Source organism: Tursiops truncatus, chromosome 3, assembly GCF_011762595.2.
Source record: "Tursiops truncatus isolate mTurTru1 chromosome 3, mTurTru1.mat.Y, whole genome shotgun sequence".
In the NCBI taxonomy this organism is placed as follows: Eukaryota; Metazoa; Chordata; class Mammalia; order Artiodactyla; family Delphinidae; genus Tursiops; species Tursiops truncatus.
In genome coordinates, this window is record NC_047036.1 from 272,570 (window position 1) to 296,144 (window position 23,575).

Sequence of the window (23,575 nt, forward strand, 5' to 3'; positions counted from 1 at the left end):
CCGTGTGCCTGTGTGTGCTCACGTGGGTGTGGTGTGTGTGTGTACGTTTATGGCGTGTGTGCGTGGCGTGTGCGTATGTGTGTGGCATGTCTGTATGTGGTATGTGTCTGCGGTGTGTGTCTGCTGTGTGTGCTGTGTCTATACGGGTGGTGCGTGTCTTTGGGTGTGGTGTGCAAATGTTTGGTGTGTCTACACGTGCGTGTCTGTGGCGTGTGCCTGTGGTATGTGTTTACGTGCGTGCGGTGTGTGTGCGCTCGCGCCCTCCCGCGCCGCGCCGCGCCGCATCCCCGCTCTGCTCCCTCCGGGTCGCGCGGTCTCCACCAATCTGGGCGGCACCCGTCGGCAGCCAGCTCGCCAGGTCACTCACCCCGCGCGCCGGGCACGCAGCGTCGGGACCGCCCAGACCCCACCCTTCCAGTCGCGAGGCCGGAAGCGGAAGTGCCTGCCGGCCGCTCACTTCCGGGCGGCGGCGGCGGCGGCACGCGCAGTGAGGCAGCTGCGGTAGGGCGGTCTCCGGGCGGTGGTCGCGGTCGCCACCCGCTGTCCCTTCCCCGGGCTCCGGCTGGCGCGGGCGCGGCCGGGAGGCGGTGCGGGTGGCAGTGGGGTCCCGGGGGCGGGCTCTCGTCCGCGAAGGGGCCGACGACGCGCCGCGCGAGGAGGGAGGAAGCAGGTGCAGAGCTGCGCGCGCGGGTGGCGGGCGGGGAGACGCGCGGCCGCCCCGGGTGTCCGGCCCTGTGCGCGGGCCTGTGATCAGGAAAGGCGGCGAGGAGGGATGGCGCCGCAGCCCCGCTCCGTGGGCGTGCACGAAAGGCACTCGTGTCCAGGGCCCTCGGGGGCCTGCGCGGACTTGGGTGGTGCTCTGCAAGCGTGTGAGGAGGGGTGAGAAATGTCTTTGAGAATTTTGCACAGAAAACACGCGTGGAGACGGGCGGCCAATAGCTGAAGTCAGTCCTCCGCTGCCAGACGCTCACCAGGTGTCCCTAGTTCCGTGGCTGGGATGTTGGTGGGGCTGGCGATGAAGGCAGGTGTGCTTGGTGGCCAGGCACCTGTGCCCCGTGCACTGCGCCTGAGCAGAGTGCCTTCTGCCCTCTCACCTTTGTTGGCTAGGGCTGTTGAGCAGTAGGAAACGGAATTTGGGATGCTGCAGACAGTGATTTTTGAGGGAAATGGTAGGACGGGTGCTGGAACCTCAGCTAGGGAGGGTAAGGTGCGTGCTGTCCCTGTGCCTCCACGTGTGCACGAGGTGTCCCGGCGTGGCCCCCACCCCTGTCCCCTGGTGTGTAAAGGGGTGGTGTGAGGGCTCTGGAAATGAGAAATTGGCCCTATCTGGGGCAGAGAAGTGCCCTGGAGACTGACATCTGATACGATGAGTAGTCTGGGGCCCCCATAGAGGCATTGTCTGTATGTCAGTATCTTATACCTGTAATCGCCTCTGGTCCGCTTAAAGGTAAAACTGTGTTCTGAAGGTTTGTATTGCTTATCGAGCAGTTCATAATCCTAGTTCAACTTTCTTTCAGGTTTACTGGGTTAATGATCTCGAATGCTCTCATTAGAGCCCCGCTGTGAACAGCACTGTTGGTGGAGGGGGCTAAGTTTTGTTGCTGACTTTTCTACCTCCCTAACACATTTTCCCCCTCCTGTTCCCTCTCTGCCTATGGACACAGGATGCCTCTAGCATGACAGGCGCAGAGATTCTGCCAGCTTTGTAGCCATGAAGGAGACGGACCGGGAGGCTGTTGCGACAGCGGTCCAGAGGGTTGCTGGGATGCTTCAGCGCCCGGACCAGCTGGACAAAGTGGAGCAGTATCGCCGAAGAGAGGCCCGGAAGAAGGCCTCTGTGGAGGCCAGATTGAAGGTATGAGGCCTGAGTGGCCATGGGCACCTGCTTCACTCCCAGGTGGGACACAGGCTTTTATCTCAAGTTTCTGGTTCCTGCTTAACAACTGGACTTTGTGATGACGTGGAAGGGGGCAGCCTTGAACGTACCTTGACTTAGCACGTTCCTTCCAACAGTATCCTGCCAATCAGTAGATTGACAGACAAGACGGGGAATGTTGAAAACACCAAAGGAACAACCTTTTTGAGCACCCAGAAATGCCCATTTAACTTTTTAAAGGACGCTAGAAGAATGACAGCTTCTCTTCATTAAAAGCTCTTCTGCAGAGCGTATCCAGAGAGCATTTTGTTTGGCTCGTTCTGGCACGTGCTGTAGTAGGCTGGCCCTGGGGCAGGAAGGAGGAGAGCTCGGCACGTTTATTAGAGTGTGGGAGACTGAGGCAAGGAAGAAAATCGATCTTGTATGATTTGGATTGGCTTTCAACTTAATTCACGCGGAGAGAGGAGGTTTTATTAAAATTACGCACACTTGGTGTAGTTGTAAAAACGTTGAGACCGTGGCCTGCTGTAGTTGACTGGCAGCACTGCGGTCTTGAGGACTCGAGAGCGCATTTTAGGAAGGTTACTTCTCATGCTGACAGGGCAGTGAGGTCACCTCTCCAGTCGAAAACATTAGCGGCCAGGTAAGTGCAGGTTTGTTGAGACAGGATGAGGCTCATTCGCTTGCACCAGTGAAGCAGCCAAAGACCTGCTGGACTAATTTGAAACAGTTTCATGTCAATTTAAAAAATGGTTTAGGGCTTCCCTGGTGGCACAGTAGTTAAGAATCTGCCTGTCAACGCAGGGGACACGGGTTCGATACCTGGTCCGGGAAGATCCCACGTGCTGCAGAGCAACTAAGCCCGTGCGCCACAACTACTGAACCTGCGCTCTAGAGCTGCGAGCCACAACTACTGAAGCCCGTGTGCCTAGAGCCTGTGCTCCACAAGAGAAGACACCGCAGTGAGAAGCCCACGCACTGCAACGAAGAGTAGCCCCTGCTCGCCACAACTAGAAGAAAGCCCACGTGGAGCAACGAAGACCCAGCGCAGCCAAAAAAAAAAAGGAAAAAAAATAGTGTAGACCTGCTACGTTTTTATTCAGAATTTTATTTTATTTATTTATTTATTTATTTATTTATTTTTTTTTTTGCGGTACGCCGGCCTCTCACTGCTGCGGCCTCTCCCGTTGTGGAGCACAGGCTCCGGACGCGCAGGCCCAGCGGCCATGGCCCATGGGCCCAGCCGCTCTGCGGCACGTGGGACCCTCCCGGACCAGGGCACAAACCCATGTCCCCTGCATTGGCAGGCGGACTCTCAACCACTGCGCCACCAGGGAAGCCCTTATTTAGAATCTTAATCTGTTCTAGGAACTTGTGGGATTAGCTAACAGTTGTTGTGTTTTGTTGAAATCATTAACTATTTCTAAACGCTACTTAGTGTTTCGTGGGTGAAAGGTATTCCTGGGCACCGTTGTGCTCCCTGTACTTTCCCTTCCTTTTCCCATCCACCTGCTGCTCCTTCACGCCCTCTCCATTCTGACTGTACGGCTCACTGGGTGGCATTGCCACGGGCTCTCAGAGTGAGTCTGGATCTCAGGTGCACCAGCTCTGCGTCGTGGGGCCGGCTGTCCCGGAGCGGAGTCTGGTTCTGGCCGAGTGGCAGGAAAACCCTCTCCGCGCAAGCTGATGAGCGAGTCCTGACGGTTTCTCCGTCTAGTGAAGGCCTGTGAGGAGGCTGAGGGGTGCCTGAGAGGTGGTGTGGAGTCCTTCTAAGGGCCGCACTTAAGGGGCGGCCCGGGACTCGGGGTATTCCCACGGGGGAGTCTGGCGTTCTCAGGTCAAGGGGCTGGATGATGGGTGTTGTGAGGTTTTCTCAGCAGAGCTTTAAAAACGTTTTGTTCTAAGAAGCAATGGGAAAAAGGAAAAGCTACCTTATGAATCAGTGGAATCCTTGTTGCGTTTTGTTGTCTTGTCTGTGGGCATTGACTGTTCTCTACTACTGAAACGCCTCTTTTCTACACTCTGAGCGTCCTGGGGAAGGTCTGCTCGGGGCCGTCCCAGCTCTGCTCACCCACCCAGTGTCTTCCCTAGGCCGCGATCCAGTCGCAGTTGGACGGGGTGCGCACGGGCCTCAGCCAGCTCCACAGCGCGCTGAGCGACGTCAAGGACATCCAGCGGTCCCTGGCCGACGTCAGCAAGGACTGGAGGCAGAGCATCAACACCGTCGAGAGCCTCAAGGCTGTGAAGGACGCCGTCGTGCGGCACAGCCAGCTCGCGGCCGCCGTGGAGAACCTCAAGAACATCTTCTCAGGTAGCCGGGCCACGGCCGCACTCTCTCCCACGACTCACGTGTGCGTTTCCTTGCCCTGTGGGTGCCGCAGGGCAGTTGCAGCTGTCGTCGCCCTGCTCATAGGGGTGATTTCTGCCTGCACAGTTGGGTTCATATTTTGAACACAGGCGGATGGTCAGTTGAGCAAATAAAGGCTGGTAGAACGTTTGTGGTTCTGAAATGGTCAGGACAGGCACAGAAACGGGTAACTGAGCAAGCGCTGCGTGAGCATGGTTCCCTCCGCTGCAGTGTGGCTCAGCGGGGCTCGGCCAGGTGCTGGAGGATGAAGATGCGCCACCCGCGGGACGGCTCGCGGTCAGGCTCGTGGTCTGCGGGTAGAGCAGCGCTGCGAACGGGACGAGAGGGCGCAGTTCCCAGACAGGAAGGGTGTGCACGGGTCGCAGGCTGGGGGCAGGGCAGGGGGCGGATAGGGCACACTCTGGAGTCTCAGTCCCCATGGGAGCTGGGCCTGTGGGAGTCCTTGGGGCTGGTGGGGAAGGTGAGGGCGCGGGAGGGGCCCTTTCAGAAGCCTGTCCCAGTACCTCACTGGCGGGAGGAATAGTGGGCTCAGCGTCAGCCGTCACCAGCACAGGGTGCCCTGCTGTGTTCAGCACAGCCTCCTCGCTTGTGCTCCACCCCCTGGAGCTAGTCCCTCGCCCCGTCCCCTCGTTCCCCATCCCCTCGTCCCCCCGTCCCCCCGTCCCCCCGTCCCCCCGTCCCCTCGTCCCCTCGTCCCCTCGCCCCCTCGCCGCTGTCAGGGTCATCATCCCAGCCCGAAGCCTTGAGATGGTCCGACCCCTTCCCTGCCTTTATCTGGTGTCTGGTCTCAGCGAGTTCTTTCTGCGCTTCCTTCCGAACTCTGCTCCACCCCGGCGTGGAACCTGGTGCAGTTCTTCCCCTCCGCCCACCAGCCCACCACGTATGAACCGCAGCATGTCTGAGGGCAGCATTATTGAGTACTTGACCCCGCCCCTCTGTGCACGCTCAGCTTCCCGGGGCCCTTCTCCGTCCCCCGCATGAATGACACAGCACTGCCGACTGTGGTGGGCGCTCTGGAAGCAGCTCCTCTTGGTGACTGTGGACGACCTGGAATTGGTCCAGTCTACCTGCCACAATCTCCTTCATGACATTCAACCAGCCTTCTTAGTTAATTTCCCTCTTACAATTTCCTGTTGACTGACATCTTCTTCCAGTCTTGGACGCTAATGCCAAATGACCAAAAAGCTACCTTTCCATCCACAGAGGTTGAAAATAATTTTCTTCCTTTGATGAACAATGAGGCTGTGATGTAGATGTGGTTTTCGTTAGGAGTATGTTTTTATTGGGAAGATGTTGTGCTTATTTGGCTCCCTTCAGACTTTTCTCATTGCCTGTAATTCAGTAGTGTTGTGCACACAGCCTGTTTTTTTCTCCACACTTTTACAAATTATAAAATATGCATAATATAAGATTTACCATCTTGACCATTTTCGATTGCACAGTTCTGTAGTATGAAGTGCTTTCGTATCGTTGTGAAACCATCACTATCCATCTCTAGAACTCTTCACCTTGCAAATTGAAACTATTATATAGTGCAGTGTCAATTCTATCTCAATAACACTGAAAGAAAAAAAATCTGCAGCCGTTATATAATAGTTCCCCATGCCCCCTCCCCCAAGTCCCTTACTAGTTTATAGGTCTATTTAGATTTTCTGTTTCTTTGTGGTTTAGGTTTTGTGTTTCTAGGAATCTGCACTTCATCTGGGTTATCCAGTTTGCTGGTGTACAGTTGTTCATAGTACTCTTATAATCCCTTTTATTTCTGTAGAATTGGTAGTAATGTCCTCACTTTTATTTCTGATTTTAGTTTTTGAGTCTTCTTATTTTCTTAGTTCATCTAGGTAAGATTTGTCAATCGTTAATCTTTTGAAAGAACTGCGTTTGGTTTTGTTGATTTTCTGTTGTGTTTTTCGATTCTCTGTTTATCCCTGCTCTAATCTTGATTATTACCTTCCTTTTGGTAGCTTTGGGTTTAGCTTTTTTTTTTTTCTAAGAACTTTTTTAAAAAAAATTAGTATAGTTGACTTATGTTGTATTAGTTTCTGGTATACAGCAAAGTGGTTTAGTTATACACATATATGTAGGTATATTCTTTTTCATATTCTTTTCCATTGTAGTTGAGGGTTTAGTTGATTCTTTTTCTAGTTCCTTAAGTTGTAAAGCTAGGTTGTTGACGTGAAATCGTTCTCTTTTAACTGAAGTGTTTATAGCTGTACTTCGCCCTTAGCACTGTAAGTTCTGGTATGTTGTGTTTTCATTTTCATTTGTCTCTAAGTATTTTCTAATTTCCCTTGTAATTTCTTCTTTGGCCCATTGATTAAGAGTGTGCTGCTTAATTTCCACAAATTTGTGAATTTTTTGTCAATCACAGATATTTAACTTCATCCATTTGTAGTCAGAGAAGATATTTTGTATGACATTTATCTTTTAAAATCTATTGAGATTTAATTCATGGTTTAAATGAATTCATTCCTAATGATTTAATTTAATTCATGCCTAAGGGTATGGTCTGCCCTAGAAAATGTCCCATGTGCACTTAAGAGGACTGACTGTGTGTGCTGTTGGGTCGGGTGAAGTGTTCTGTATACGTCTGTTAGATCTAGTTAGTTTGTCGTGAGGTTCAAGTCCCATTTCCCTACTGATCTTGCGTCTGGTCGTGTTCATTATTGTGAGCGGCATATTGAAGTCTCCAGCCGTCATTGTAGAATGGTCTGTTCTTCCAGTTCTGTCAATTTTTGTTTCGTATATTTTGATGGTCATTAGGTGTGTAAATGTTTATACTTGTATATTCTTACTGGATTGAACGTCTTATTAATATAAAATTCCTTCTTTGTTTCTTACAACCTTTTTTGACTTTGAATCTGTTTTGTCTGATGTTAGTACGGCCACCCCCGCTCTCTTTTGGTTACTGTTTGCATGGAATAACTTTTCCCATCCTTTCACTTTCAATCTATTTGTGTCTTTGGATCTCAAGTGAGTCTTCTGTAGGCAGCGTAAAGTTGGATCATGTGTTTTTATCCATTCTGCCAGTCTCTGTCTTTTGATTGGAGAGTTTAATCCACTTACATTTGAAGTAATTACTGGTAAGGAGGGACTTAAGTCTGTCATTTCCCAACTGTTTTCTGTATGCCCTTATTTTGTCATTTTCTGCATTATAGTCTTTTGTTTAGTTGATTTTTTTTTGTAGTAAAGTGTTTTAATTCCTTTCTCAATCCTTTTTTTTGTATATTCTATAGCTATTGTCGTTTTTTGTTCCCACGGGGATTACATTTACCATCCTAAAGTTATAACACTAATTTGAATTTATACCAGCGTAACTTCAATAGCATACAGAAACTCTGCTCCTATACAACACTTCCCATCTCCTTTCAGTTGTTGATGTCACAAAACTACACCTTTATATATTGTGTATCCAAAAACATAGACTAGTTGCTATTTAAAAAAAATGCGTTCGTCTTTCAAATTATGTAGAAAGTAAAATGTGGAATTATAAACCAGAGTTACGGCTATTCTAGCTTTCTATTAGTACTAGCTTTGGACTAATTTTTTTTTTCTCTAAATGTGTTAGTCTCTTGAATCATGTGAAACAAAAAGAGTTACAATAATACTGGCTTTACAGTTGCCCATGTATTTACCTTTACTGAGACCTTCATTTCTTCCCACAGCTTCAAGTTGCTGTCTGGTGTCATTTCATCTGCAGAACTTCTTTAGCATTTCTCACAGCGTAGGTCCAGTGGTCACAAACTCCTTCAGCTATTGTTTGGGAATGTCTTAATTTCTCCTTCACTTTTGGGGGACAGTTTTACCAGATATAGGATTCTTGAGTTACAGGGTTTTTTCCTTTTAGCACTTTGAATATTACCAGCAGGCTGCTTTTTGTCCTTCAAAGTCTCTGAAGAGAAATCTGCTGATACTCCACTGAGGATCCCTTGTATGTGATCAGCTGCTTCTCCCTTGCAGCTTTCAAGATTTCTCTCTCTGTGTTTGGCTTTCTGTGGTTTGATTACAATGTGTCTTGGTGTTGGGTCTCTTTGAGTTTTTTCTGTTTGGAGTTTGTTGAGTTCTTGAATGTTTATATTTATGTCTTTCATCAAATTTAGTAAGTCTTTGACCATTATTTAAAATACAGGCACACCTTGGAGATAATGCAGGTTCGTTTTTAGACTACCTCAGTTAAGCAAATTATCTCAGCAAAGCGAGTCATGCGAATTTTTTGGTTTCCCACTGAATATAAGTTATGTTTACATTGTGTTGTAGTTTATTAAGTGTGCGATACGAGTATGTCTAAAAAAACAATGTACATACCTAAAATAAAAAATACTTTATTGCTGAGAAATGCTGACTGTCATCCAGACCTTCAGTGAGTGCTAATCTTCTTGCTGGTGGAGGGTCTTGCCTTAGCGTTGGTGGCTGCTGACTGATCGGGGCAGTGGTTGCTGAAGGCTGGAGTGGCTGCGGCCGTTTCTTAAATAAGACAGCAGTGACGCTGGCTGTGTTGACTGACTCTTCCTTTCAGGAATGATTTCTCTGTAGCAGCAATGTTGTTTGATAGCATTTTACCACAGGAGAACTTCTTCTAAAATTGGAGTCAATCCTCTTAAACCCTGCTGCTGCTTTGTCAACTAAGTTTACGTAATATTCTAAATCCTTTGTTATTTCAACAATTTTCACAGCATCTTTAAACTTCAGGAGTAGTTTCTATCTTAAGAACTTTCTTTGTTCATCCGTAAGAAGCAACTCTGCATGTGTTAAAGTTTTATCGTGAGATCACAGCAGTTCAGTCACATCTTCAGGCTCCACTTCTAATTCTGGTTCTCTTGCTGTTTCCACCACATCTGCCATTACTTCCTCCACTGAAGTCGTGAACCCCTCAAAGTCATCCACGAGGGTCGGAATCAGCTTCTTGCAAACTCCTGTGAATGTTGGTATTTGGGCCTCTTCTCATGAATCATGAGTGTTCTTAATGGCCTCCAGAACGGTAAAGCCTTTCCAGGTCTTCAATTGACTCTGCCCTGATCTATGAGAGGAATCACTATCTATGGCAGCTGTAGCCTTTCGAAATGTATTTCTGAAATATAAGATTTGCAAGTCGATGTTATTCCTCTATCCGTGGGCTGCAGAGTAGATGTTGTGTTAGCAGACGTGAAAACAGCAAGGATGTTGCTGCACACCTCTGTCAGAGCTCGAGTGGCCACGTGCATTATCAATGAGCAGTAATGTTTTGAAAGACATCTTTTTTTTCTTAGCAGTAGGTCTCAACAGTGGGCTTAAAATATTCAGCAGATGATGTTGTAAAGACATGTGCTGTCATCCAGCCTTTGCTGTTCATTTATAGAGCACAGGTGGAATGGATTTAATATAATTCGTAAGGGTCCCAGGATTTTTGGAATGATAAATGAAGATTGGTTTCACCTTAGGGGCACCACCTGCATTGGCCCCTAACAAGAGAGTCAGCCTGTCCTCTGAAGCTTTGAAGCCAGGCGCTGACTTCTCTCTAGCTGTGAAAGTCCTAGATGGTACCTTCTTTCAATAGAAGGCTGTTTTGTCTGCATTGAAAACCTGTCGTTTCGTGCAGCCACCTTCATGAGTTATGGCAGCTGGATCTTCTGGAGAACTTGCTGCAGCTCCTACACCGGCACTTGCAGCTTCACCTTGGGCTTCTGTGTTATCGAGACGGCTTCTTTCCTTCAACCTCATGAGCCAGACTCTGCTGGCTTCTGACTTTAGATCTCTAGTTTCCTCACCTGTCTCAGCCTTCAGAGAAATGGGACTTGCTCTGGATTAGGCTTTGATTAAGGGAATGTTGTGGCTGGTTTGATCTGTCCAGTCACTAAAACTTTCTCCATATCAGCAATAAGGCTGTATTGCTTTCCTACCGTTCGTGTGTTCACTGAAGTACCGCTTTTAATTTCCTTCCAGAGCTGTCCTTTGCCTTCAGAGCTTGGCTAACTGTTTGGCACAAGAGGCCCAGCTTTCAGCTTATCTCGGCTTTCGACAGGCCTTCCTCACTCAGCTTAATCATTTCTAGCTTTTGATTTAAAGTGAGAGATGTGCGACTCTTCCTTTCACTTGACCACTTAGAAGCCATTGTAGGGTTATTAATCGGCCCAATTTCAGTATTCCTGTGTCTCGGAATAGGGAGGCCTGAGGAGAGGGCGAGAGCACGGGGAGCAGTGAGAACACACCACATTTGTCAGTTACGTTTGCCATGTTATACGGGCACGAGTCTCGGTGCCCCAAAACAATTACAGTAGTAACATCAAAGGTGACTGATCACGGATCACCGTAACACTTACAATCATAGTGAAAAGTTTGAAATATTGAAAGAATAACTAGAATGTGACACAGAGACACGAAGTGAGCAAATGATGTTGGAAAAATGGTGCTGATTGACTTGCTTGATGCAGGGTTGCCACAGACCTTCGGTTTGTAAAACGTGCAGCGTCTGTGAAGCACAGTAAAGCGAAGCACGGTAAAGCGCAGCGTGCCCGTAGTCGCTCTGCCCATCTTTCTTTCTTCCTCTGGGTCTCCCACAGTGTGCACCGCACAGACCCCTTAGGCTCTGTTCACTCCTCTCTAGTTGTTTTCCTCTTACCCTCACGCTTGATAACTTCCTTCCTGTCTTCAGGTTTGCCGTTGCCTTCTTCTGCTTGATCAAATCTGCTTTGAAAATTTGAAGTACATTTTCCATCCAGTTCGTATACTTTCCTGCGCGTTTTCTTTTAGTTCTTTGAGCGTGTTGAAGAGTTTGCTTCAGAGGCTTGTCTAGTCCAGCATCTGTCTGGTCCTTCTCGGGGATGATTTCTGTTGGTTTATTTTTTCCTTGAATCTCCGTTCTCTCCTGTATCTTCGTATGCCTTGTGATGTTGTTGTCGAACGTTGGACGTTCGAATCTAATAACATGTGACTCTGGAAATCAGGTTTTCCTCTTTGCCAGGGTATGCTGATTCTGTTTATTGTTTCTGTTGTTTTGATTGTCGTAGGCTGTGTCTGTGCAGAGGGTCAGGCTGACATGTAAACTCAAGGTCTTCTCAGGTCTTTCTGAGCCTGTGCCTCTCCTGGTCATTTGCAGTCAGTTTCTACTTTTCTACTGGTGCTGAGAGCTGAAATGCACCAGTATTAACCACACCTTACTTTCACACCTTTCCCTGGAAGTTGTATGCCTTCAGTAGACTCCAGAGTTCCAAAACAGGTACTCGGATGGAGTCTGTCAGTGCAGCAGCTGTCCAGGTGGGAGACAGGTTGCTGGTCACCCTTGTCCCCATCTGCCCAGAGTCCCGTATGGCCCTTCGTGTGGTTTTTCACGGTACCATCTTGTGCCTTTCCCGCAGTGCCCGAGATCGTGAGGGAGACCCAGGACCTCATAGAGCAAGGGGCGCTGCTGCAGGCCCACCGGAAGCTGATGGACCTGGAGTGCTCCCGCGACGGGCTGATGTACGAGCAGTACCGCATGGACAGCGGGAACGCGCGTGACATGAGCCTCATCCACAGCTACTTCGGGAGCACGCAGGCGCTGTCCGACGAGCTGGCCAAGCAGCTGTGGATGGTGCTGCAGCGGTCCCTGGTCACCGTGCGCCGCGACCCCACCTTGCTGGTCTCCGTGGTCAGGATCATCGAAAGGGAAGAAAAGATTGACAGGCGCATACTTGACCGAAAGAAGCAAACTGGCTTCGTTCCTCCTGGAAGGCCCAAGAACTGGAAGGAGAAGATGTTCGCCGTCCTGGACAGAACCGTGACCACGAGGATCGAGGGCACGCAGGCGGACACCAGGGAGTCTGACAGGATGTGGCTCGTGCGCCACCTGGAGATCATAAGGAAGTGTGTCCTGGACGACCTCCTCGTCGCCCGGAGCCTGATGGTGCAGTGCTTTCCTCCTCGCTACCAGATTTTCAGGAGCCTCCTGAACGTGTACCACCAGGCTCTAAGCACGCGGATGCAGGAGCTCGCAGCAGAGGACCTGGAAGCAAACGAGATCGTGAGCCTGCTGACCTGGGTCCTAAACACTTACACCAGGTAACTCCACCTGTGTACCTGGCGTTCCCTGTTTCCTGGGGGCGAAGCGTACTAGCCGTTCTAAACGGCCCCCGAGTCCTCTTGCTCAGGGCGTTGCCTTCCGGCTGACGCGTCCCCTTTTGGTCCACCTGTGACCCGAGGTCGGGCCCCTGGTCGTGTGCACGCTCTTGCATTTGGGTGGAGCCTGTGCCCTGGCCGGTCCGTCCGTAGTGAGCAGTTCGGCCTTGCGTTTCCTGCACTCCTGACCCGCCTTCTCGCGGTGACACTGAGAGCAGGTGGTGTCACCTGTTGGACAGGTGAGGACACGTGGACCCAGGAGGCCCCGAGACCCGCACAGAGTCTCGTGCTGCTGAGGAGACGGCAGCTTGCCCCTGCCGGCTTCCGCCCCCCCCGAGTCTGGTTTCTTGTCGGCTGCCCTTCGGCGCTTCAGCCTTGACGCTCTGTCGCTTCCTGAAAGGGCTGTGAGCCCCTTTGCGCGGGCGTTACTCTGAGGTAGGGTTTGAAAAACAAGCCAGTGGTGGGGCATTCTGAAACTCTTAGGGTTCGCTAGCGAGAGGAAGGCACGTCTTATTCTAGCCTGTCTTGTGCTAGTGTGTAGAATTAATGAAACCTCTCGTTTTTGCAGTAAGGTTTGGGGATTTTTGGGGTCTGTGTTTGTTTGTTTTTTGGTAGCTGCTTGTGGTAGAGAATATGTACATTTCAACACGGAAACATATAAAGGGAAAGAAAACATCGTATTCATTGTGGCTGGCGCTGTCTCTGCTTCCCCGTGCTGGGCCTGGGCCTCGGCGCCTCCTGTGTGCCGCCCTCCACTGCCGTCGCGTGATCCTGTCGTCAGGCCACCCTCGAGGAAGACCTCTCACCATCATCTTCGTTTTGAGGCACAGGGAGGAACACGCCCAGGGTCACATGGCCCTTGCGGGGGGGGGGCGCGACTTGAACTGGGGTCGGGGCCCTCACCGTGCTCCGGCCGCCAGACCTCGGGGTGCACATTTGGGTGACCTGCATGGTTCTAGGCCTTGATTTTGTTTTCCACTCGCCACGTTGTAAGCATTTTTCTGTCCTTGGCAGTTCCTGACGGCTTCTTGTTGGTCACCACATCCTTTCGTATTGGAGTTTCTTATGGGAAAAGTTGGACCGCTTTCACGCTAGAAACATTTTCATGCGGAGTTAAGGTTCTTGGGGCAGAAATAATCTAAGTTGTAGATGGTCTCTTAGTATTTGCAGAATCTCATGAAGTGCTTTTTCACTCAGGAAGACCTTGGATGTCTTAGGAGTGGAGGACAAGCTGTTAGTACTCAGGATTGTCATTCTGAATCCATACTTAGGGGTCATCTGAGCAATCAGCCTCGGACATTTAGGAACCCAGCCGCATACCTGGCTTTTATCTGTTTTTTATGAAAACTGTTTTCTGAAGCTTGGTTCACATCCCTCCCTTCTTCAGCCCCATAGGCTGGAAGTGCGGACACTTCACTTGCTGAGTCGCGTTTGGTTGCGGGCGTCAGGTGTTCTCTGCTCTGGTCCTCGTCCTGCTGGACCAGCGGCATTAGCGCCTGTGCCCTACGTTTCTAAATTCAGTGCTTGTCTGTTCTCCAACTCATGGGACCTCCTACCTGCCAGGCCCTGGTCTTCCTCGGGGCACCGTGGGTGGAGCCAGCAAACCTTGCCCTGCAGGCCCCTGGGACGGGGAACTGCACCACCCACCTGAGGGCTTCCTGTTTCCCTTCCCGCCTGTGCCCGCAGTGCAGAGATGATGGGGAACGCAGAGCTGGCCCCGGACGTGGACGTCGGGGTCCTGGAGCCCCTGCTTTCTCCAGACGTGGTCGCCGAGCTGCTCGACACCTACATGTCGACTCTGACAGTGAGTGGAGGGATGTGGGCCCACATGGGCCGAGTCGGGCTGCAGCCAGGACCCACCTGGCCGTCGGGCTTCCAGAGGACGCACGGCTCTTTCTGAGAAGTCGGGTCTGGAGGCGTCCTGGATGTGCTGTGGCGCCTGCCCGCCTCACAGCGCTGAGCCTGGGAGTGGGAGGGCGGCAGGCGGCGGGGGTGGGGGTGGGGTACCGCCCAGTGCCCTCGGGGGTCCGAGGGTACGATGAGGTGGTCAGGTCTGCTCCTGGGACGTGGGGAGCCTGACACCAGGCAGCCTCTGACAGAGGCGCCAAGGCCGTGCTGGGACGCAGGGGCGGCTGGGGTAGCGGCCGTGGGGTCTGGTCTCCGTGAATGGCCTGCCAGAGGCGCGTAGGTCTCGTGCTTCCCTGTCCTGACTGACCTGGCCTGTCCTCCAGCATGACCGTCGTCCAGAAGGTTAAGCTGAGGGAGGCTGGCGGGGTCCCGCGCGTGGAGGTGGATTGTTCCCTTGTGTGGGGCCTGGGATCCCCAGGGGGTGGTGTTGGCTTCTGCAGCTGCTCCACTGAAGAGCGGCCTGTTGACTCCAAGCCTGGTTCTGTTCTTTCCTCCTGCTTAGTCAAACATCATTGCCTGGCTGCGGAAAGCCCTGGAAACAGACAGGAAGGACTGGGTGAAAGAGACTGAACCTGAGGCCGACCAGGACGGCTACTACCAGACGACACTGCCCGCCATCGTCTTCCAGGTACCGGGCCTCGGGCTTCCCAGATGCACGCAGTTGCTGCCGGCGGAGAGAACCCGCTTCTCTCTGAAGCTGCGCAGCCGAGGCTCAGACTTGCCAAGTAGCTTCACCCACGGCCGCAAAACCTAATGGTTTTTGTTCTCCTAATGGTTTTTTTTTTTTTTTTTTTTTTTTTATCTTTGGCTGTGTTGGGTCTTCGTTTCTGTGCGAGGGCTATCTCTAGTTGCGGCAAGCACGGGCCACTCTTCATCGCGGTGCGCGGGCCTCTCACTATTGTGGCCTCTCTTGTTGAGGAGCACAGGCTCCAGACACACAGGCTCAGTAGTTGTGGCTCACGGGCCCAGTTGCTCCACAGTACATGGGATCTTCCCGGACCAGGGCTCGAACCCGTGTCCCCTGCATTGGCAGGCAGACTCTCAACCACTGTGCCACCAGGGAAGCCCTCCTAATGGTTTTTGATCTCAAACCAGAAGCTAATTATGTGTTATGTGTGTCTGATGCTCAAATTGGAATTTGCTTATTTCCTGATGTAATGGCCAAGGTTTGTCTTCGTAAATGCTACACGATCGAGTCTAATCTGACGTACTTTGGGAGGAGTCTTTTAGGGTTTTAGCGTCATCGTGCGTTCTTACAGGTAGCCTGCTCTCTCTGTCTGGCCTGTCCAGTCCCCTTCCTTTGAGAAACATTGCTGATGGTAGGAGGGCCGAGCACGTTAGAGGACTCTCCTTCTGCTGACACGGAGCTGGGGCTCTAGCCAGGCTCTGGGTGATCCCACTAGTCCATGACGTGTTGGGCTTCACCTTTCCTTTATTTTGGAAGCTGACGTCCGGTGACCACGTGGGGTGAGCTCTGCCTTCTGGTGCTTCTCCACCTTCCCACGTCCGGCCCCCCAGCTCCAGCGTGTGTCCTCCTAGCGCTTCTTAAGAAACCCACATCGCAAACCACAGCCCAGCCCCTGGTACCCGTGTGACCCCAGCCACACCCGCCCTCCCCGGACCCTTCGTTTCCCTGTCTCCCCATGAGAACATACGTGTCCCCCTTGTGGAGACCAGCCTGTTTGCAGGGAATTAGGAAATGATTCCCTGGGTTTGTTTTTTTTTTACCTGGTAAGAAAGTTTTGTGTGTTTGTTTAAGTAACTTTGTTATTTTTCACCTGGCGTCATTTTTCCTCTGAATTTGGACTGTCCTGACTACCAGTTAACAGGTGGGGGGTTTATATAATGGGAAATCTGCGCCCTCGTGAGTTTCTGTCAGAATTCATCAGTTCTCCAATTTTTAGATGTTTGAACAGAACCTTCAAGTCGCTGCTCAGATAAGTGAAGATTTGAAAACAAAGGTACTCGTTTTGTGTCTTCAGCAAATGAATTCTTTTTTAAGTAGGTATGTATTCTTGCCAGTGTGCTAATTTAGTAGGTTTTGTTTTTTTAATGGAGAGGAAAACTGTGTTGATCCCAACCTGGCTAGTATTAAAAAGAATTCAAGCCTGGATTCACTGTAGTCACCTTTTTCCGTTAGTCAGAACTCAAGCCCTTTCTTGTTATCTGCCTTTTGAATGGGTTGCATTCCCCCGGGGTCCCGGGTGTGATGGTGTGGGGTTCTCAGCAGTGGGCTGGTGCTACTGCAGGCTTGGAGCTGGGGACCTCCTTCAGTCAGCCTTCCTGTTGTCCCAATTCCCCGGGGTGCCCTCCACAGGGATTCCCCCCCCACCAAGTTGTACACAAAGAAGATTTTCAAATGTATACGGAGGTAGGAAGAATGGCCTAGAAACCTGCTTAGCCCACCATCCAGATCAAAAGCTGCCTGTAAAGCCCCCCTTGCCGCATCTGGCTCTCCTCCCCCTCGCTCTGCTGAAGTACACTTGACCCTTGAACAACGTGGGGGCTGGAGGGGACAGCCCCCGGTGCGGCTGAAAATCCACGCGTAAGCTTGCAGTCGGCGCTCCTGCCGTGGTCGCGCACCCCCAGGTCAGCCAGCCTCGGCTCGTGCAGTGCTGCGGTGCGTGTTGGCTGAAAAGGTTCACGTGTAAGTGAACCTGCACACTTCAAACCCACGTTGTTCAGGGATCAGCTGTGCTTTACAGCAAATCCCGGCGTTTCATCCCCTGCATTCCCTACCCTAACTGCAGTGCCGTCAACCCACCGATCTGTCAGGAGCGTTCCGTGGGGCCGCCTGACACCAGGTTTGTGTTTGGGTTTTCCCGCTGGTCTCAGACCCACCTGTTTATAGCTGTGTGTTCAGACCGGGTTGGCAGAAGGCCTGCACTCTGTGGTGCCGGAGGGCAGCCCCTCCCGCTCTGAGCCGCTGGCTTGTGGAGATGCACAGACCCTCCTGTCCAGTGTCCTCCAGCCTGGCCTCAAGCTGCCGTCTGCCCACGAACCACAGGTTGGCTCTGAAGGCCGTGGGGCTCCTCCGTGTTTCCTTACTGTTTGCCCATAGCCTGCTCCTGTGGCTCGGGTGCCGACAGCCGGGCCTCTGCTTAGGATCCCCGTCAGCTGTCACCCATGGGTCATGGCCTGAGTTAGTCATCCCGTGGGTATTGTTCTGTAAAGTAGATGTTTTCCTCAGCAGCCTCAGCTGTGTGGTTACCTGAATCATGCTTTGGACAGAAGGGTAGAATAAATGCTTGATTACTTCCCTTTAATTGCCAGTTTTCAGTTTGCTCCTTCCTTCACATCTATTGAAAACGCATACAAATTTATACGGTGTGTTGTGCTTTTCTTGTACTCCCATATATGTTTGAGAATCTCCATGATAAATTCAAAAATGAAGTATGTAGCCGTCTCAGTTGTTTTCTTGACATCTTAAAGAGTCTAATTTATTTTTAGTTTGATTTTTTCAGGGAAAGTCTCAGAAAAGGACATTTTATCTAACATTTGATTGTGTCCCAAACACTATTGTATGAGTTTCTAGCTGAATCATACGTCAGACGAAATAATACTCTCCCAATTACAAATGTTTCAGAATATTTGTAAAATCAGAACACTGAGCCGTATTTCAAAGCCTAATAACGAAATTAATTTTTAATAATCTTTTTTAGATGATCAACTTCTATTAGCATAGGTCACCCCCTCTAGAATCCTTTATTTTTGAAGACTCGTCTGGCCAGATGCTAGCGATGCAGAATGTGATTGTTAGGCTGCGTGTTGGCGCCGTGCTGCGAGGCTGCTCTGACGTGGCCGTGTGTCCCCCAGGTACAAAGAGGAGGCGCAGCTGTACAAGGAGGAGCACCTGCGGAAGCGGCAGCACCCGCACTGCTACGTGCAGTACATGATCGCGCTCATCAACAACTGCTGGACCCTCAGGTGAGCGGGGGCCCTGCGGCCGCGGGGCGGGGGCGCTCGGCTGCGGCCGCGGGGCGGGGGTGCTCGGCGGCCTCACCGGCCCTCTGTCTCCTCCTCTGTCTCCTCGCAGAGAATCCATAGTCAGTTTGAAAAGAAAGTATCTGCAGCATGACGCGGACGAAAGCGTGTCTCTGAGCCAGCCGAGCATGGATGGGCTTCTGGACGCCATCGCTGAGGAGGGCTGCAGCAGCCTGCTTGAGGAAGTCTTCCTGGACCTGGAGGTGGGCGCCACGGGCCGGCTCCCCTGGTGTGGCGTCAAGGAGAGCCCCTTGCAGGAAGCGTTAGAGACCAGAGCACTCAGCAGGTCACAGGGTAGAAGCTGGTATTGGAGAGGAGATTGGTTATGGCCATCAGCAGATTGTTGCTTGAGGGCACGAGCTGGGCTGCACGCCCGTCACACAGCCGGGCTCGGCTTTGAGCAAAGGCACAGAGCACAGCCATAAACAAAGTGCATTCAGGTCACAGCCAAGGCGTGGTGCGTGTTGAGCAAGTAAGTTTACTTCAGAAGGTATGAAAATGGCTCAGCATCATATAGAACCGGCAGAAACCAGAGTGCATTTAACAAATAGAATCATGGTCATCTTGGGTCCTGCAGGGAAGGAGCTCCTGGGGTGATGGGTGGTATCATTTCATGACAGCTGTAACTTTCTCAGAAATGGTTTAGAAAACAAAGTGTACTTAAAAAGACAACATAATAGAGAAATAGACAAGGGACATGAATAACTGTTTCCCAGAACAAGGAGTCATGTGTCCTAAGTAGGAAACAGAGTGCCCAGTCTTAACTGCTCTTCAAAGAAAAGCAAATTAAAACTGAATATTTTTGTTGCTTACCAGGACGGTAGGGATTAAGAACATTGCTACCACGTGATGTCGAGGGCACGAGACTCCTGTGTTCCGTGTAGAACCGTGAATCGGCACAGTTATGGGAGGGCAGTTGGCACGAGTTTTGGAGGGCGACAGTCGTCAAGGTTGTAGTTTGCATACTTTCTGACTAATAACTTTTAGTTTTAGGAATTTCACCTGCAAAAATATACAGATTCACTGCAGCATTCTTTATAATTGCAAAATGAGACATTTTAAGTGTTCATCAGAATTGGGTACACAAATTACAGAGCATCCACACAACAAATAGGTCAATAAGGGAAGACGTGTCCGCACAGATACCGCCCTTGCGTCTCATACAAGTCTTTACAGTTAAAGTACACGTTTGCAGAGTTTCTGCGTGAGCATCGCTGAACATGAGGCGGGCGTAGGAAGGAGGCTCCAAGTGCCTCTCCCGATGACAGGCCGTCATGAGGGTGTTTTCTGTGGTCTGTGCTTTCAGCAACATCTCAATGAGCTGATGACGAAGAAGTGGCTGTTAGGATCAAATGCTGTAGACATCATCTGTGTCACCGTGGAAGACTATTTTAATGATTTTGCCAAAATTAAAAAGCCATATAGAAAGGTAAGAGTGTGGGGCACACATGTGGCCTGAGTCCCCTGGCATCTTATGTAGAATTTGGTGTCATCAGTTCTTGGGCGGAAGTTCACGGGTGGTTTTGTGAACCCAGGCAGGTCGGAGACGTTGCCGTCTGAAGGTGGCAGAGGTGGGGGTGATGGGGCATGCACCTTGCTGTCCAAGGCCACGCTGACACGGCCGCAGACCCAGAACCCCATGGGTAGTGGGGACTTCCTCAGCAGGGACCCCTCAAAGGGCGGGTGGGGCTGTGGCCATGGCTCTGATGAGAGGCTGGGCAGGAACCGCAGTTCCCCCTTCACGTCCACGCTTGGGGGCCAGCGGGCGGCTCTCAGCACAGGGCCCACAGGAGACTCCAGGGTCCCCGGCCGTTGGGGTCCCCTCCAGGGCCCGTGAAATGCCCCTGTTCCCGTCTGGGGCTCAGGCAGCTTTCTGCGGGGGAATTCTCAGGGCCTTGGGTGGGTTTTGCTTTAAAATCAGCCTTTCTGTTTGTGGTTTATGGAAGTGTGAGTGGTTTGACACACAGAGCTTGGGTGCGGACACTTCAGGACGTGTCTCCAGGTCCTCTGGGCATCCCTGTAGACGCTTGTCTCATTTGTGAGCAGCGTCACTGTGTCATTTCATTTCTGGTTCTTGTACCTTCGTGTCTTCTCCTTGTCTCGCTGCCCTGGCTGGGACCCCCCAGCACGGGGGCATCTTTGTCTCATTCGTAAGCTTAAATTCTCCTAACCCTGCCATTAAAAGTGATGCTTGCAGGGAGACCCAGGTGTTTTAAATCCACCTGGTTGGTCGCTTCACAGCTGTCAGGAGCCTCTGGTGGTTAGAGGTCGGTGGGACCAGCTCTGTTCAATTTTGAATTTCTTGGTTTTTGTAGTTTTTGGTTCCACCTTTTATGTTTCTCAGCATCTGTCCTTTGATCTAACCGGGTGTGTGAAGTCCTTGGGGCTTGTGTCTCAGCCACTCCTGGTCCAGATGGCTCGCCTCCTGGAGCGGCCGGGAGCCCGCGGTCTCACTTGCTCTGCCAAGAGCCTGGCCTCCGCCTGAGTCCCTGCAGCTACCGGGTGTCGTCTCGCTTTGTCTTGTTTGGGGCCCTTGGGGTCCCCCTCACTGCCCGGCCTCCCTGGTACACGGAGCTTCTGATGTCTGTTCTTGGGACTCTGAGGCTGCGCCTTGTGTCAGCAGAGTCGTGCTCGCGTGTTCGTGGGTGACGGCCAGGTGTCCGTCTACCTGTGGGTGGGCTCTGGAGAAAACCACGGCCTTCTCCAAAACTTCCCCAAACGTGTGGACTTGGGGCTCCTCTTTTCCCAGAAGCTCGTCACACCACCCCCAGAGACTGGTCGTTGACTAGCCTCTGTGCACGAGGTGTGGTGTGTGTGGAGCCCTTCAGCCTGTGAGGGGCAGAGCAGGGCCTGGCCCAGAGTCCCCAGCCCTCCCACTGAACCCACACCCTACACTCCTGGGCTGAGAAGCTGAGAGACGCGTGCAGGATGGGCAGGGCGAGGAAAATAGACCCGGATCCCCCAGGGGGGGCCCGTGAGTCACCAGACGGGTCTCAGTAAAGCGGGTGCCGCCCTGGCACCTGCCCCTTCGCCCCCGACGGGAAGCTGCTCTGCAGTGGGTCCGCGCCCAGAACGACGTGTCTGGCGGGGCTGCAGGCAGGCGTCCCCGCGGCGTACTTTATTCTGTGGGCTCTCTAGAATGGACGTGAGCATCCGAGGTGTCCAGGCAGTACCGACTTCCAGCTGCTGCCATGCGGCTGGTGCGTCTGCCCGCGTCCCAGACGTGAAACACGGTGAACCTGCTACAGTTTTCTAAGATAGAATTTGTAATAAAGACTCAGGTGTGCTTACTTTGTTGACTCTAAAATTTGTATCGATGAGAAACGGGAAGGAGCGCGCTGGCCCGTGCACCGTGGGCCTGGACTCGCCTTGGGGCCGCGTGCCAGCTGACCCCGTTCTCCGTGTGCCCCGTAGCGGATGATCGCCGAGGCGCACCGGCGCGTGGTGCAGGAGTACCTGCGGGCCGTCCTGCAGAAGCGCATCTCGTTCCGGAACGCCGAGGAGCGCAAGGAGGGCGCCGAGCGCATGGCGCGGGAGGCCGAGCAGCTGCGCTTCCTCTTCCACAAGCTGGCTGCCGGGTTTGGTGAGGAGATGGACGGGCACTGTGACACCATCGTCGCCATTGCTGAAGTCATTAAGCTCACGGACCCTTCTCTGCTCTACCTGGAGGTCTCAACTCTGGTCAGCAAATACCCAGACATCAGGTAGCGGCAGGGACATTCCTGAGGTCGCTGGGGAGAGGGAGGGTCCCGGGCATTAGGTGGGAGCCTCCCGGGTGAGTGTGGCAGGTCCGGGCTCCAGTGAGGACCCCAGATGCCGTGCGGACGGCGATGCGGGCAGAGTGGGTTTCAGAGATGACAGCGGTGCCCGCCAGCCCCACCGCGGGTCCTGGTTCCCGGGCGTCACCAGGCCACAGTTGGTGCTCGGGCGCCGATGGGAGGGTGGCCGAGCAGACTGGTTTCTGGAGGCTGATCCTGTGCCGCGTGTAGGTGGAACCAGGGAACGGAGCCGGGCCCCTCCTGCGTGTGGGGGAAGGAAGCGAGGGGAGCGGCTCCCCGGCGCTGGCTCCCCGCCAGCCTTTGTGAACCTCCAGGAACCCTGCCGCCCGGTTGGGGGTCGGGGGGGGCTTGAGTCGGCTTTGGAGGCTGAGTGGCCGCGGCTGCACCCTGACGCCCCCTCCCCCCCCCAGGGACGAGCACATCGGCGCGCTGCTGGCCGTGCGGGGGGACGCCAGCCGGGACATGAAGCAGACCATCATCGAGACGCTGGAGCAGGGCCCGGCCCAGGCGAGTCCAGACTACGTGCCCATCTTCAAGGATATCGTGGTTCCTAGCCTGAACGTGGCCAAGCTCCTCAAGTAGCCGGCGGGGCCCCCCACCAGGCGTCAGCTGCGTGTCTGGGGACGGCCTTGTCTCGGGAGAGCTCCCCCTCGCCTCTGTGCTGTGTACACACTTCTGAAACTGCTGCTCAGTCGAGTCTGGACTTCCGATGGGACGTGAGGGCTTCCCGCTGTGAGGGTCTCTTCCAGGTGATGAGCCAGCCCGCTGCGGTCTGGTGGGCGCACTGCTCCCTCCCTCCCATGGGGTCACACCTGCCACCGGGTGGGTGTGGCGCGTGAATCCCCACCGCCTGCAAATCCATCTTACTTTTCCACCAAGTGAATTGCAGAGTCGCACCCTGAGTAAACGGTGAGCCCCGTGTGGTCCCTACCCTCGCCGCCGCCCTGCTGGACAGGTTTCTCGGCAACCGAGCTCCTAGAGAACCACGGGGATGGCTCCAGCGTTCGCCCCGTTCCTCCTCCCGTGCAGGACGTGGCGTGTGCGGTGCTGGGCTGCTCTGAGGGTCCCAGTTCCTTCCTCACAGGCTTTCAGGACGGAAGAGTGGATGCTGTGCTCTTATTTCCTCCTCACGAGGGGTGAAAAATTCACAGGTGGGACTTTTTTCTTGAAGGATCAAAACCTAAATGGAGACATGAGGGTGTTCTTACAAGTGTTGCTCAGAAGAGACGTGACCTTCCTCGAGGCTTCTTGCCAGTGTGTTGTCTGTTAATACACACGTTAATCAGTTCCCTCTGTGACGAGACTTAGTGTCTAGTAGGTAGCGGTGCTCAGTACACAGTTTTTGAATTAATAAAGTCGAGTGTTAACAATCGTTAGTCATTGCCCCTTACGATAATGCAGATTACATTTATTTTTCCACTGGCTGAGAGAATTTTCACTCTGAGTTACTTCTGGAATAAATACCCGGGGTGGCTCTTCCCAACAGCAGACCCAAGTGCCCTGTGCTGTCCTTGCCCTGATTACACAGTGGTCACCACAGGGCAGGCAGGGCCCTCGGTCGCTGGGGACACCTGTGCAATGGTGGGCCCC

The 23,575-nt window shown here is 52.5% G+C and overlaps 1 protein-coding gene across 6 annotated transcripts; it reads left to right on the forward strand.

Annotated features, from left to right (window-relative positions):
* Positions 1-426: 426 nt before the first annotated feature.
* Positions 427-23,361, forward strand: EXOC3 (exocyst complex component 3). Of its 6 annotated transcripts, none has more exons than XM_033852718.2 (13): positions 427-501; positions 1,665-1,855; positions 3,968-4,187; positions 11,576-12,257; positions 14,001-14,118; positions 14,725-14,850; positions 16,127-16,227; positions 16,973-17,026; positions 18,039-18,149; positions 18,259-18,409; positions 19,513-19,635; positions 21,621-21,910; positions 22,396-23,361. In XM_033852718.2, the coding sequence occupies exons 2-13, from the start codon at positions 1,712-1,714 to the stop codon at positions 22,565-22,567; spliced, it is 2,292 nt and encodes a 763-aa protein (XP_033708609.1). In that variant the 5' UTR covers positions 427-501; positions 1,665-1,711; the 3' UTR covers positions 22,568-23,361. The 6 variants fall into 6 exon arrangements, with proteins under 6 accessions (XP_033708609.1, XP_033708608.1, XP_033708606.1 ...); XM_033852717.2 differs by lacking the exon at positions 427-501 and adding an exon at positions 517-670; XM_033852715.2 differs by lacking the exon at positions 427-501 and adding an exon at positions 518-974.
* The last annotated feature ends 214 nt before the right edge of the window (positions 23,362-23,575 follow it).